The 12,651-nt window shown below is 37.2% G+C and overlaps 1 protein-coding gene across 7 annotated transcripts in view; it reads right to left on the reverse strand.

Annotated features, from left to right (window-relative positions):
• LOC106956203 (protein diaphanous homolog 3-like) overlaps positions 1–12,651 on the reverse strand; it is a 170,846-nt gene that overhangs the window by 127,496 nt on the left and 30,699 nt on the right. For all 7 annotated transcript variants that reach the window (XM_015046878.1, XM_015046884.1, XM_015046880.1 and 4 more), the window contains 7 exons: positions 12,105–12,223; positions 11,738–11,854; positions 8,541–8,659; positions 8,389–8,453; positions 7,921–8,025; positions 6,143–6,478; positions 3,992–4,106 (listed from right to left, as the gene is read on the reverse strand). In XM_015046878.1, coding sequence (XP_014902364.1) covers positions 3,992–4,106; positions 6,143–6,478; positions 7,921–8,025; positions 8,389–8,453; positions 8,541–8,659; positions 11,738–11,854; positions 12,105–12,223 — 976 coding nt within the window. The remainder of the gene's footprint in view (positions 1–3,991; positions 4,107–6,142; positions 6,479–7,920; positions 8,026–8,388; positions 8,454–8,540; positions 8,660–11,737; positions 11,855–12,104; positions 12,224–12,651) is intronic.

The raw sequence follows: 12,651 nt of genomic DNA on the forward strand, positions 1-12,651 counted from the left end.
CCCCTCTCTGTCTCTCAGGAGAACTACGCCTTAAGATCACTTTTAAAAAATTACAAAAAAAAAAACAACAAAAAAACAAGCTGCCTCCTAGCAAGCAAAATATGAACATGGTTTTTACACTTTGTTTTCTATTGGAAAACCTTGAATATCATGTAGTTCATGTCGAGACCTGTAATCTGCTGAAAAGTCACCAGAATATAAAATGGCAGGAAGCCTGGTAGTGATATTAGTGCAATATGCACTACTAGATCTAAAGATGTGTAACTGCTCGACACACATGAATCCGTTTGCAAGTTTCCTCCCAAGCATGCAAATTTCACCGTTGCGTCTTTGCGCCAAGACAGTAAAATAAGTCTAAGTTTAAGGTCAGATTCAGTTTTATATTCAATTATTTGGCTTCCCTTCGAGTTTATTCTAATACCATCCGATAATTCTGTAAGACATGACAGAGCCTCCTACATACTAAAACTAGACGCAGCCAAGTTAATAAAGTGAGGCAAATCTGGATAATCTGTATTTTCTTTAGGATTTAAAGTGGAACAAGTCACATTGAAGGATCGTGCAAAATCCTCAAAACAATAATTCAGTTAAGTTCAAAGACATGAAAGTGTAGCATATTAATTACTCAGTAAGGTCCTGATGTATATGGAGTGATTTTAAACTCTCTTGGCTTTGTTACAGGGCTGCAAAAAAATAACCTACTCCTTTTTTTTTCATGATTGCTCTAATGTTCCTCTTTTAGGCCATCCCCTTACAGACAAACACATGTGATGGAAGGATGCTGCTTATGTTTCTTTGGCAGTCTGTGTTTTTAGTAGCTCAACTCAGAAAGCTGATTCTCCAACTGTATAAGGCTTTGGCTGCATTGTTTTGCTGCAGTCCACCACATTGGTCATCTTGTCATGCCTGAGGCATGGAAAGTCGGCTAGCGAGTCTTTAAAAATGCATACACCATGGCCTTTGTGCAAGGCTTCCTTCTGTTCCTTAGACGATGTTATAATTCCTTTTGGTGCATCTTCCTCCCTTCTTTGTCCTCTGTTACCACAATGCCTCCCACCATCTCTGCACACCATCACCTGTGTCAGGTATTATGCACATGGCTGCAGTGAACTTGAGCCAACAGGCCAAATATAATATCAGCATGCAAAGCATGAAATCCAGACACATGGAATATGCAACAATCCACAAATTCTGCACTCCAAAAAGTGAACATGCTTAATGCAAATACTGGCAATGACAAAATGCTGTAAGTAGGATATATTGTGCAGCCCAAGGTGAAGTTAACTGCAGTGACAGTGAAAGTGTTTGACAAGTTTTGAGAGTATTTAAAAGCAGTGTGGGATTATTACTAAGAAACAGAAAAAAACCCGTCAATCTTTAGCTATTTCTAGCTAATAGTTATAAGCATGAATTTTGCTTACAGGATTGATTCACTACAAGTCCAAAAGTAGCCTGATGTTAGACCAAGGTCTTTTGTGCCAGACAAACTGAATGACAAGACTATTTGTCTGTTTGTCTGCTCTTTTTAATCGGGAGTCCTGTTTTAGAGAAGCAGTATGACTCAGATGTGTTTACACGTTCTTTTATCCAAGTCAAATCTCAAGTCTTTCGCCCCAAGTCAAGAATCAACTCTCATGTCTCCAACAACTGAAATAAACATTTTCTCATCAAATCCACAACATCTAGGTCACCCTTAAACCTGGAGCACTCCAGTATTCTTTTCAAGTAATGCATCAATCATGCATCATTGTCGTATATTTTCTGTTCATAGTTAATAAAAGTATAGGCGTGCTGCTAACACAGAGGGGGGTGGTCTCGCTAACATTTCCCAGTAACAAATCAAACCCAGCATTTTATTTACAGTTTGGCAAGAACTCACTCAGAAAGCAGAAGCGAGAAACAAAAGAACAAAGAAGTTTGCAAAGCCAAAAAATGAATTGTTAATGACAAAAACTGTGTTAATGCCGTTTCCTTTTTAATGTTTAATATTCATCCAGATGCTGCTGGTCTTAAGTGAGATGAAACATGATGCTACAAGGCTATTTTTAATAACTCTACAAGCCCACAAGCACGTATGCATGAGAGTTCAATAACTGACTCACAGGGGCTGAAGCAACTGGATTTGACAGCATGACACAGTAGCCATGTTTCTCCTTCAACCTGAGGTGGGGCTCGAAAAAAATAATAATTGCAGAACAAAAAAAACAAAAAAAAAACCGGATCATTTAAAATAAGTGTAGAGTTTTTATTTTGTTTTAAATCTTTTTATTTAAATGCAACTAAATTTAAAATTTACTGTCAACAGATAGTTAAAAACACAACGGATTTGTACTTTATGTACTTCAACTCAAGTTGGAACAGTTAGTGGGTTCAAAAGAGTTTGCGACTTTGAAAATCAAAATGTTTAAATCTGTGAAATTGTCTCCTCTGTGAATCGTTGTGTGGTTAAAAATCAAGAAGTGCCCTTTGAACCTTTGTTAGGTTCATTAGTTTAAGTTTTAAAGAATTAATTATGTCCTTGGGTTTTGAGATGATATAATCTAAAACATAAGATGTCTATTAGAAAAGTTATACAAGGTAATTCTACAATTTCAACTTGAGTAGAGCATTATGCATCACTTTTGCCAGTAAAACCCTCAACTAAATCAACTAAAGATAACCAGTCCACCTTAAAAGGCACATTTCCACTGCAGCTAAGACAGACAAATCATCTGTTTATTCTACCAACATCACTTCATAGTTGTCATTAATATAAAACTTTCTTCAAGTCTTTATCTACACTTGGTTAAAATCAAATTCTTTATGAAACAACTTGCAGGTTGTAATCTTTTTTAGCAAGGAAATGCTGAGATGAGTCTAAATATTTGATCACAGTATGCTGCTGCGTTTTTTACACTCCAATCCCCATAAACGCTGTCCAAAAAAAGGTAAAGACAAAAGCTACAGATTACTGAATAGGCTGCTTCAGAACACCTACAGTGGAATTGCACCACTAAACTGCAAACAACTCTGTTCAACCATATTTTCAAGTAGACAGATATTTATTGACTCTCTCATAGACCCAACAGTGGAAAAAATATTGAGCAAATTAGTCAGTTGGGGTTTGAAAACATTATTACGGTTCATATATTATGATTACAGTGAGCAGCAATTTTGAGCTCTCTGGCGACAGACGAGCAACAATGGTGGTTCAACTTTAAGTCCTCATTTCACTATGCACTGCTTATGTTGTAAGCGCTGAGGCATGCAGAAGACATGCGGAACAAGGCTTGAAAGTGTCTCTTGGAAGGTGAAACTTTTTCCCTGTCTGTATCTCCCTTTTGACCTCCCAAGAAGATACCTGTATGTCTGTTTACCATTTAGTTCAAGCTGTATTATTCAACACTTTGACGGTCTGAAACTACACTTGCAGCTGTGTGTTGGTGGGTTTTCGGCACCTTGAGAGCAGCAGCATAGAGTTGTGACAGGTAGATAACACCTGGATGAATAATTCAAGTTGGCATAAGCGAGCCAGGCACTGACAAGAAAGAAAACACAAGACGTGAATAAATCATCAGTGACAGGACTAATAGACCAAACACAGGGGAGGACAAAAGTGATAAAATCTCTAGCTACTTCCTGCTCTGGCTTTAATCACTCCAACCATCTCGTACATGAATATTGCAGGTCTTACTAGACATACAAATGTTCAAGGATGTAACCGTGTGGTGTTTTATGAAGCAGAGAAATCTATACTGAAATTCATTTAGTAAGCTCAAGAGTGTCGTTCTCAACTTGAAACAGCAGCAACTTTTATGGAAAAGTTTCACTGAGCCTGCTCAGATGAGTAGACCAGTTATTAACATCCGTCAAAAACGCATGAAAAATGCAAAGATATTCTTAGATAATGACAAATTGAGAACTTCAAAGAATACGCAGGCAATGCAGATGGAAAGTGACTATGCATATTGAAAAAAAAAAAAAAAAACATAAAAACTTAAAAGCATCTGACCTGTTCTCTGTGAGCCAAAAGTAAGAGCAACTCTGTTGAGGAGTTCTGGTTTGGCATACTGGTCCTCATCAGCCAACACCCAGAAACAGCCTTCTGACATTTCCTGTGGACGAATCTGAAAACACAAATTCATATCAGAATAAAATTCACCAGAACTCCTGATGCATGATCATAATCAGAAACCATACTATCGGAAAAGCTGTATTAAAAAGAGTAATGACACAAACATAACAAATTAAATACTAAAATAGATTTTAATCTGCCCTCAGCAAGCCTGCATTAATCAAAAGCTTGCTGTTGTAGGCTATATGATATCAGTGGTCAACTCAGAAATAAGGGTCTGTTTATAAATATGCTAACAAACACTTATGTCCATGAAGTCCCGGTTCTAAAACGTCTAAAATCACTTAGCAATCGATTTAAAATAATGCACTTTATTTGTTTAGAAAGACATTATTTTAAGTGGGAATTCCCAGTATTTTTTCCTTTTTTTTTTCCTTCTGTTTTAGAATTTTAGACAACCTCAATAAAAATAAGAGTAAAATAACACATGCTTAATGCAGCAGGAGTGAATCCACTGGAATCACAAATAAGTTGGAAAGGTGCATTCACTGAAGCACCATCAAGAGCACCTGTAATTTTAAATTTGAATAATCATGCAAGCATTCCTGTAGAATGACCTCTGAACCCCAAAGTATCATTCTCCTTCATTGTGCAATTATCCAAGATTGTTGCATTCCACAAGAGATATATATATATATATATATATATATATATATATATATATATATATATAAAAAATAACATCAATGGAACCAAAAGAGACAGAATCCTAGCAAAGACGGCAACATCCCGATCAACAGTGAAAACAAAGTTGCAACTGCAATCAGGACACATAGAACGCATGATAGAGCCACTTCAGCAGAGCAATCACTTGCAGAAGTAGTCACTTTTCTAAATAATGCTTTATAACTCGTGTAAATTAGGCCAAAACACAGGCAGGACTTTGCAGCGGGGTTCTTAAGTGAAACCTTTTTTCCTGAGACAGTTCACGGAATTTGAATGATAATGCACTGTGTTTGACAGAAGAAAAAAAGACTGATTAAAGAGACTCTTTTGAAAACACTTTTGGTTGAAATCAAGATACCTTTGTCTACAGCCAAGATGAGGTTCAGTATGAGAGGAATGAATGCTTACAGGGCGAAAAAAGTGCAAAGATAGAATTTATAAATGTTAAAGGAAGGTGTGATGACAGACAATTTCTAGTTGACAAGATGTATCCACAGAAGAAAGGCAAAGGGAAAAAAAGAAATCAGACTAGTAATATTTTAAGAAACTTCTTAACAGTAAACATGAGAATACAATGTGATTAGAATATAAAGCTATGGCCAGATGGTGTGTTGTTGTAATGCAATAGTCTAAAACAGCAATTTACATATAATTTTTTTTTTTTTTTTTTTTAAATCGGGGGTAAATGCAAACTTCTATAGTTATGGGAAACTTAAAGATGATGTTGTAAGTAAGATAAAAACACTTGAATTACACTTTACCGCAGTTATGAAAAAAATGTAAACCCTGTAGTGAATGAGCCGTAGTGAGGTTGAAAGCTTATTGAAAAACTTTCAGAAGATCTTTGTCCCAAACTTAGCCATATGCTGAGGTCTCCAACAGTTAGATCACATCCTTTGATTCTCTTACCTTTCAACAAGACTGACTTGAAATTTGGAGCAGATGTTTTAGTTTGCTGAACACCTGCAGTGGTGCAAATGTGAGTGTAAATTATTTATCAATATACAAACTAACACCACTTGTGGTATCAACTAATATTGCTCAAAAGAGGAAGAACATCTGCAGGGGTACCAAGAAGGCTGCTGTGACAAAAGCATCTGATCATCTGTTATTTTCAGTAATGACTGGCTTGGCACGGAAGAAAAAAAAAAAAAAGATTGCTCCTTTTCTGGAAAACATCTGTACTGTTTGGACGCTGCCAAAAACAGCATGAACTAAGTAGAAGATTACAGTAAGTCGCTTTTAATAACGTGTGGCCTGGATTTATTTGTTTCGTCTCCAAAAGTTTTTGTTCACCAAACTCCAGCAAGATGTGTAAGGATACAGTTGGGACGATATTCATGACATCACGCAAAGTCTAACCTTCGACCAGTTGAGGCGCTTCATTGAACTCTCGGGCTTGAACTCCTTCTTTGGCCTGAGGTCAAAAGGCAGCGTGTGGTGGGTTGGGGAACCGAAACCACCTGCAAAGGCTGGAGGAGGTGGAGGTGGGACTCCAAACGGAGGAGGCATTCCGGGTGGAGGAGGTGCAGGAGGACATCCAGGCAGAGGAGGCGGCGGAGGAGGAGGCGGCGGAGGCGGTGGGGGACACGGCACCCCTGATCCAGACCCAGAGCTTGGAGGTACAGATGCGAATGCAGGAGATGGTGATGATGTTCCAGCTTTAGCGGATGTCAGACCGGCAGGCACTGATCCAAACTGGGCACGAAATCAACAAAAATGTTAAAACATTCGTAAATGGAAAGAAACATAAACAGAAAATATTTTTTCACTGAAATCAAAAGTCTGCTGTTCCAAGTTCAAAATCAAAATCTACCAAAATGTGTCATGTTTTTGTACCTCATCACTGCTGGAGGTTGTGTTGCATATTACAAGTTTGGGTGTTTGTGAAAGCAAACACTGTTTTCCTAATTTTATTCTGGAATAAAATCTTTAGATGTTCATTCATTTATTGCTTTAAAAATGTGTAGTCTACATATGTGAATGTCAAGACATGGAAAAAGTCAAAAGCGTACTCTCCCCACACCCTGTCGAGCAAGGACAAAATTTTGCTGAATTTCACATTTTTGTTTGTTTTTTTTTTTTTTTTACAGCGTGTTAAACGCTGCAATCAACAGGGAGTTCACGTCGCTCAAAATAAAATGAGAGGGGGGAAATGAAAGCAGACAAGCTACAGAATATGTCGAGTGTGGAGAGCACATTCTGATTTGCTGTCTCATACCCACTATTCTCACAACCACTGTGGCAGAGGTGGGTTATGTTAAGCAAAATCCTATTAAACAGTCCTGATTCTGTTCGGAATATAACTACAATGTTTTTTTATTTCCCCAAAGTAAAAATTCTAATGTTATTACAGCGCCTACAAACTTTGCAAATTGTATTGCAGAGAGCAAATCGCTTATTGATCCGTGTACGGTGCCATTTTTATATTAAAGATGCACTCTAAAGGTCAACGTAGGGCCCTCACTCTGCCAATGCCTCTACAGAAAAAGAAAAGCCTTTCGTTCCAGAGTGTTGGGGGAGGTTAAGATGTGGACGGACACAGTCAAAGGCACAAAGTGTGCATGTGTGCAACCAGACTAAACATACCACCACCATCTAAACCAAGGTACTATTTGAGTATTCACTCAGTGTTTGCGCTCTCAAATTGAAAAATTACCAAGGAAAAAAGGGAAGTTCTCTTCCGCTCTCTGAGTGTGTAGTTATCTTGCAGTGCCATGGTGTGGGAGTAACTCTCTGGAGTAATTGGGAGGGGGCGGGGGGAGGTGGTTGAGGCTGAAGGGGGTTGTCAGAATAAATTGCTTTTAGAACAATTTCCTCTTATGGGATAGAGATCGGAGAATTAGAAATGGCCAACATGGAGGACCGGTCAGTGTTCTCATTAGACTTAGTGTCAGCTAGCCAGTAGAGCAGCCTCCATGTCAAACCAAACTGCAGGCTCCAGTGGACAAACCCCCACCACCATCCCCATAGCACAGCCCAAAAATAACAAGGACATCTCATAATGAAAAGAAAGTTGAATTGTAACTCTTATCTAAAATTGCAAGGTTTGAACTGGAATTACAACTAGTATCCTCAAACACCTTACATCCTGCAATGACAAAGACACTGATATGCAACACTCTGTCCACTCTGTATACCTGGGACCTGAAGGCCTGTAACTCTGCTTGGAGTTCAGCGATTTGTTCTTCGCACTTAGCCAGCTGAGCTTGTGCCTCTTGTCTGCTGAGAAACTCTTCATCAAACTAAAATGAAAACACAGATCAACCGTTAAAAACCTTTAAAACTGAATTAATGCGACTAATCAATCAGATTCTCTAAAGTACTTCAACTTTTTACTAAAAGTTCAACAAATGACATTATGGTTAACCATTATTTAACAAATGCATGCAGTGGTAAAAGTTCTCATCACATATATTTTGCAGAGCTTTTGATACAGCTTGTAACAAAGAAGCTAAGTCAAGTAAAAACACAAGGTCATTGAAGTGTCAGTCACGATAGATGTATCAGATGCACACAGCTGAAACTCAAATTTTACACAAATGTACTACTAAAGACCAATTTCAAGTTCATAGTTTGCTATGTTATATATTTTTTGTTATACTTGCCTTCTGTGCCAGTTCTAAGGCTCGTTGTTCATACTCATCAACACGAGCTTTGTCCACACACACCTCTTCAAAGAAAATAATAGTTCAATTCAGTCAAACTTCTTTACAGAACAGTTTTCATGGTGATGAACTGCCAAAGGTGTTAAACTTGCCCAAAAGGTGGCTGAAGTCCACATCTAGGCGCTGGCGGTAACTGAAGTCGGGGTCAGTGCCACTGCGATGCAGCACAATTTGAGAAATGCACTCATCAATGATCTTAAAGTATTGGGGCCTGGAAGTCAAGATGAGAAAGAAAGTCAAGGGAGATTTAAAAAAATAAAAAATAAAAAATAAAAAAAACACAACAAATTTAACTAAAGATTGGTTCAGTGGGTAAAATTGTGAATTCCAATACCACTGATGGCCACATGGTACTAGCTTAACAACACATTTCAAGAAATATTACTTTTCATCATAAAGCTTCAGAAAGATGTATTTATTTATTTTTTGCTTTTTCTTTTGTTGTTGGCTGGTCATCACAGCCAACAACATATATATATATATATATATATATATATATACACACACACACACACACACAAATCATCATAACATAACTTGTATTTTAATGAAACCTGGGAAATACATGATAACCCATTAGAAACTACGGAGCACAAAAATCATATCAAATGACCCCCACAAATAACCAAGGCCAAGCACTAATTTGCATTAGGAAATATTTTATTAAACTGCAGCTGACATGCAGCCCAGGGGGAGACGGAGCAAATTCAAGTGGGTGAGAAACTGTTTGATCTGCTTATTATCTTACAACAATGCCACAGAGAGTCCTAATCTCCTCTACACCAAATCATTAATAAACATTGAGATACTTATAAATAGTGAGCAGCACGAGATATTGGTTTGAACCCATTTCTAAAACAAAACTAAGACTGGAGATGAAACTGAAGAACTGAAGAGTGTGATCGACTACATCAAGGGAATTCAGCCTGAATACAAAAGAAAAAAAAAAATAAATAATCCCACTTTATGCATAGTACTGCTGGAGGTCTTTTATTTAATAACTCTAGTATCTAAGGTAAGCAAGATCTTTAAATATTGCAAGAGACAGTCTTAAATGATTCTATTCTAAGTTATAAAAAAAACTGCTAAATGTGGTTGAACATTTAGGCTATGCATGGCATAAAATCTTATATCTTTACAAAAATCACATCTTTCAGATAAAATAACGTGCTGTGATCCAGACTTCTCAATCTTTTGACTCCTCTATAAGTCATTTGTATGTCATCTTCACCAGAAATGTCAGACTCACTGCTGAACAAAACGGCTCACTGGGTGCCACAGCAACAGCAAGAAACAGCTAATATGTGTCATGGGCAGGACTACCACTACTGTCCTCTTCTGTTGTTGACATTTTTTCCCAGCATTACCCCACAACACAAATTCTCAATTTGAAACACAGACTTTCAGCATAGTCCAAGGAAACTAAACTTTGCGGTTTCACTTTGCTTTATCAATCCTAAGACCTTAGATTAGCTAGTATATTCAAGAACCTAAGGATCTGGGGCAACAAGTAATATAGAGGTCTCCAGTCAATGGGTAGAGAAAACAAACAAAACTCTTGGTTCATGTATGTTAAAGAAAGTTATATTTAAGACTTTTAAAGATTGTTGCAGAACCTAAGATATTTACAAAGCATTTACAAACAGTGCAATTTGAGTGTCGATCACCTCCAGACCATCTTGTGCTTTGGCATACAGCAGAAATCGTTCTCTCTCGTATTAAAGTGCGTTCTTGATCAGTAGTTGTGTGCATAGATAAGACGCAATTTATGACCTACACAAACTTAAAGGTAAATTTTCTAAATGCTAACATTCCTTGTTGCGGCCCACGCATTTTTCGATTACTTTCTTACACTTGTGCAAAAAACAATTGCTGAATTGGATTCTGTTTTCCATATGGTCCACAAATAATCTAACAACCCGATTGGCTTCCTAAAATTGAGATAAAATGAAATAATTTGTATGATGTTTTATGCAAAAACCCTGTCAGTACATTACAGACTACATCTTTCACAGAACGCTTTGTTGAAGCTACACAGTTAAGTAAGGCTCAGAGCAAAGCATGCTATAATGTCATGTGTTATGCAATGACATTACAGCAAGTTAATATGATGTCCCGATGAAGAGCGAAGGAGAATGAAAAAACATGAGGAAAAAGGTAATTGTAGAAAAAAGTCTAAGACCTTTCCAAACAAAAGAAAAATGACAGTATTGTAAAAACCTAATTAGTTTTCCAAGATACATAATGTCTAGTTCTCAGAGCAAGAACAATAAAAGATATTTAGTACAAATTAGAGTTTCACACCACATCAGATCCCTTTGATGGCCGATACCAGACAAGAGAAGAATGGGAAAAAGGTGAGTTCATAGGAGCTCATTTTAAATCAGCATTCAAAAATAAGATTGGAAAAGCATGTTTTGATAATTTTGTGAAACTAATGTAAAAATCAGTGTGACTGTAAGTGGATACTTTCATGTTGACCATGTGGATTAGTTAGCAATGTAAATTTTATTTGATGGCTGCAATTGCTTATTTGTTCAGCAATTTTATCAAAATTGCCCAGTCTCGCTGAGAAAAGCGTCTAAACTGTTCAATTATTTATCAGCTGCAACTCCACTCAAAGTACTGTGAGAGGCATGAATATATATGCTCTGTGTCCTTTGCTTGGGTTTTAGCTGAAGAAATTTATCCCGACAGAGCAAAGGACCACAAATGTGTAATTTCTGGGTGGGGAAAACGGCAGGTAATAAATTTTATACCTCTGAGAACAAAAGCTCCGCCTTTTTGATCAGCCTAAGGTTCAGGTAAAACCCAGCTGTGAGTGGACCAACATAAAAAAAGCCTTTGAAAATTCCCTCTAATAAGAGAAGAGAAATGCTCCAGAGCCCTTGCTGCTGTAGATGGCTTGGAGATGAAAGAGAAAGCATTCTCTTTGTTAGCCAAAGTCATCGAGAGAGCTCAAGACAGAGGGAGTTGGACCCCCACAAAACCAGACCTTTTAACCAGCATGCATTTTTAACAGTGCTCAAATCCACCCAAATCATTGCTTTCATTTGATGCTGGGTAAAATGAGAAGAAAATATCCCAAAGCTACATTAGCCTTCATTGCAATCAAATTGTGTAAACACATAAAACTCCTTATTGAGCTGAAGAGTTAGGATTTTCACAGAAAATAAATTTTTGAAGCACTAAAATAAAAGGACATGAGAAAGTTGAGACACCGATAAAAACAAAACAAAAAAATATACAATTCAGACTAAATGTCGTCTGTGGCTGACGTTGTTTTTACCTGATCAAGTGATCATTGCGAATGAGCATGAGGTGCTGCAGGATGGAGAGGAAATGGGGCTCTGCACTGCTGTCCTTCACCATGCTCAACACGATACTGAATACATCTCCCACATCAGTACAAAGAGTCAAGGACTTGTAGATTAATGAAAACACTGCATATTCACATGAAAAAACTGGAGAGGCAGATGAAATAAGAAAGAATAAGAAAACCATGGATTTGTGTTTTGGCTCAGCGAATTTCATCACTTCCTCGGGACGGGTTGGCCATGAGAACGTCCGCTTGGAATTCATGAAATTAACACAAGCATACATCAAATCAAATATGAGTTGCATGTTGTTTTTTTGTTCAGTTTCAACAAGGATATTCTATTTCACTCCTGATGTCTTCCAATCTATGAGAGAATTCCATCATGTCCTCTTCCTTATGCTCCTCAAAAACCTTCAGCTGAATGTCCAGAGCCTCATTCCTGATGGTCATTAGTTGCTAAAGGAAAAAAAAAAAAAAGAAAAATACATAAATAAAACCGATGAAAGGGGAAAAAATATGCATATAATAAATTTGATTTAAAAAAAAATCAAGAATTTTAGTAATTATTAAAATCAAAAATGTAAGCTCAAATAAAGACAATAAGCAACATTGTTAAAACTAATATGGAAGTTTGGACTCTAACTTTTCACTGTAATTCATTTTCTTCCATGGAAGCTGCAGAACAATTGTTTACAAGAGATAAACATGTTAGGTAGATTGCATAAAGCCAGCAGAAAGATTATTAGCTGAGACACTAGACACTTTATTGGTTTCTGACCGCTGCACATACTGAGGACGTGCAAGCTCTCCTCGATGTTCAATCTTTTTTTTTTTTTTTTTTTTTTTTTTCTGGGGAAAAACAATAATTTTTTCCTAAAGGGGAA

Source organism: Poecilia latipinna, unplaced genomic scaffold (assembly GCF_001443285.1).
Source record: "Poecilia latipinna isolate Pla-1442-1.1 unplaced genomic scaffold, P_latipinna-1.0 Scaffold796, whole genome shotgun sequence".
In the NCBI taxonomy this organism is placed as follows: domain Eukaryota; kingdom Metazoa; phylum Chordata; class Actinopteri; order Cyprinodontiformes; family Poeciliidae; genus Poecilia; species Poecilia latipinna.